The sequence below is a fragment of the Otolemur garnettii genome, unplaced genomic scaffold (assembly GCF_000181295.1).
Source record: "Otolemur garnettii isolate 467f Iridium unplaced genomic scaffold, OtoGar3 scaffold00159, whole genome shotgun sequence".
Classification (NCBI taxonomy): Eukaryota; Metazoa; Chordata; class Mammalia; order Primates; family Galagidae; genus Otolemur; species Otolemur garnettii.
The window spans coordinates 60,727-61,919 of record NW_003852554.1 but is presented as its reverse complement, the minus strand read 5'-3'; the positions used below and the strand labels follow the sequence as shown (position 1 = coordinate 61,919).

General features: G+C 43.5%; 1 protein-coding gene across 2 annotated transcripts in view; it reads left to right on the top strand.

Moving 5' to 3' along the window:
• The window catches only part of ZYG11B (zyg-11 family member B, cell cycle regulator), an 83,913-nt gene that overhangs the window by 36,823 nt on the left and 45,897 nt on the right, over window positions 1-1,193 (top strand). For both annotated transcript variants that reach the window (XM_003799918.3, XM_023519161.1), the window contains exon 5: window positions 128-304. In XM_003799918.3, the coding sequence (XP_003799966.1) occupies window positions 128-304 (177 nt within the window). The remainder of the gene's footprint in view (window positions 1-127; window positions 305-1,193) is intronic.

Genomic DNA, 1,193 nt, shown 5'->3' with positions numbered 1-1,193 from the left:
AAAAAAAAAAAAAAAGAAACTTAAGACATCTTTTGAAATTATTATGGATCAACCAAGTAATGTTGTTCTGTGAAGAAGGCTCATATTTATTTATATGAATTAAGAGGACTAATTTTTTTTTCTCCAGCTTGTGGTTACTGGGATGAGAAACCACCCTATGAATTTGCCAGTACAACTAGCTGCAAGCGCCTGTGTATTTAATTTAACCAAACAGGACCTTGCTGCAGGAATGCCTGTCCGACTTCTGGCTGATGTGACCCATTTGCTGCTCAAAGCCATGGAACATTTCCCCAATCACCAGCAGGTAAGAATATGTGAATTCCCATTCAGATAGTCCTTTAGTGTCTCCTCTTCGTCTCCTACCTCCATATAGTTCAGTTTAATAAACCAAGGCTGCAAATTTATATATCTTTCGAGGCTGTATAATGATAATTTTTTTTTTCTTTTTAAGATAGGGTCTCACTCTGTTGCTTGGGTGAGAGTACAGTGGTGTTATCATAGCTCACTGCAACCTATAACTCAAGTGGTCCTCCTTCCTGCATAGCTGGGACTACAGGCACACATCACCACACCCAGCTAATTTTTAAATCTGCATACTCTTGAACTCCTGGCCTCAAGCTATTCTCTTGCCTCACCCTCCTAAAAGTGCTACAATTGCAGGTGTGAGCCACTGCACCTGGCCTGCATAGTAATAAATTTGTGGTATTACTGAGTATAGAAAAACAGAGAAGTTTAATGTCTAAAAGCATTTAAATCCATGTTGCAAGGCTGGGGGTGGTAACTCACATCTGTAATCCTAGCACTCTGGGAGGCCAATGCTGGTGGATTGCTTGAGTTCAGAAGTTCAAGACCAGCCTGAGCCAGAGTAAGACCCTCTAAAAATAGCTGGGCATTGTGGTGGACTCCCGTGTAGTCTTAGCTACTTGGGAAGCTCAGGCAAGAGAGTCACTTGAGCTCAAGAATTTGAGGTTGCTGGCTTGGTGCCTGTAGCACAGTGGTTTGGCACCAGCTACATACACTGTGACTGGTGAGTTTGAACCCGACCCAGGCCAGCTAAACAATAGTGACAACTGCAACAAAAAATAGCTGGGCCTTGTGGCAGGCGCCAATAGTCCCAGCTGCTTGGGAGGCTGAGGCAAGAGAATTGCTTAAGCCCAAGAACTGGAGGTTGCTATGAACTGTGATGCCACAGC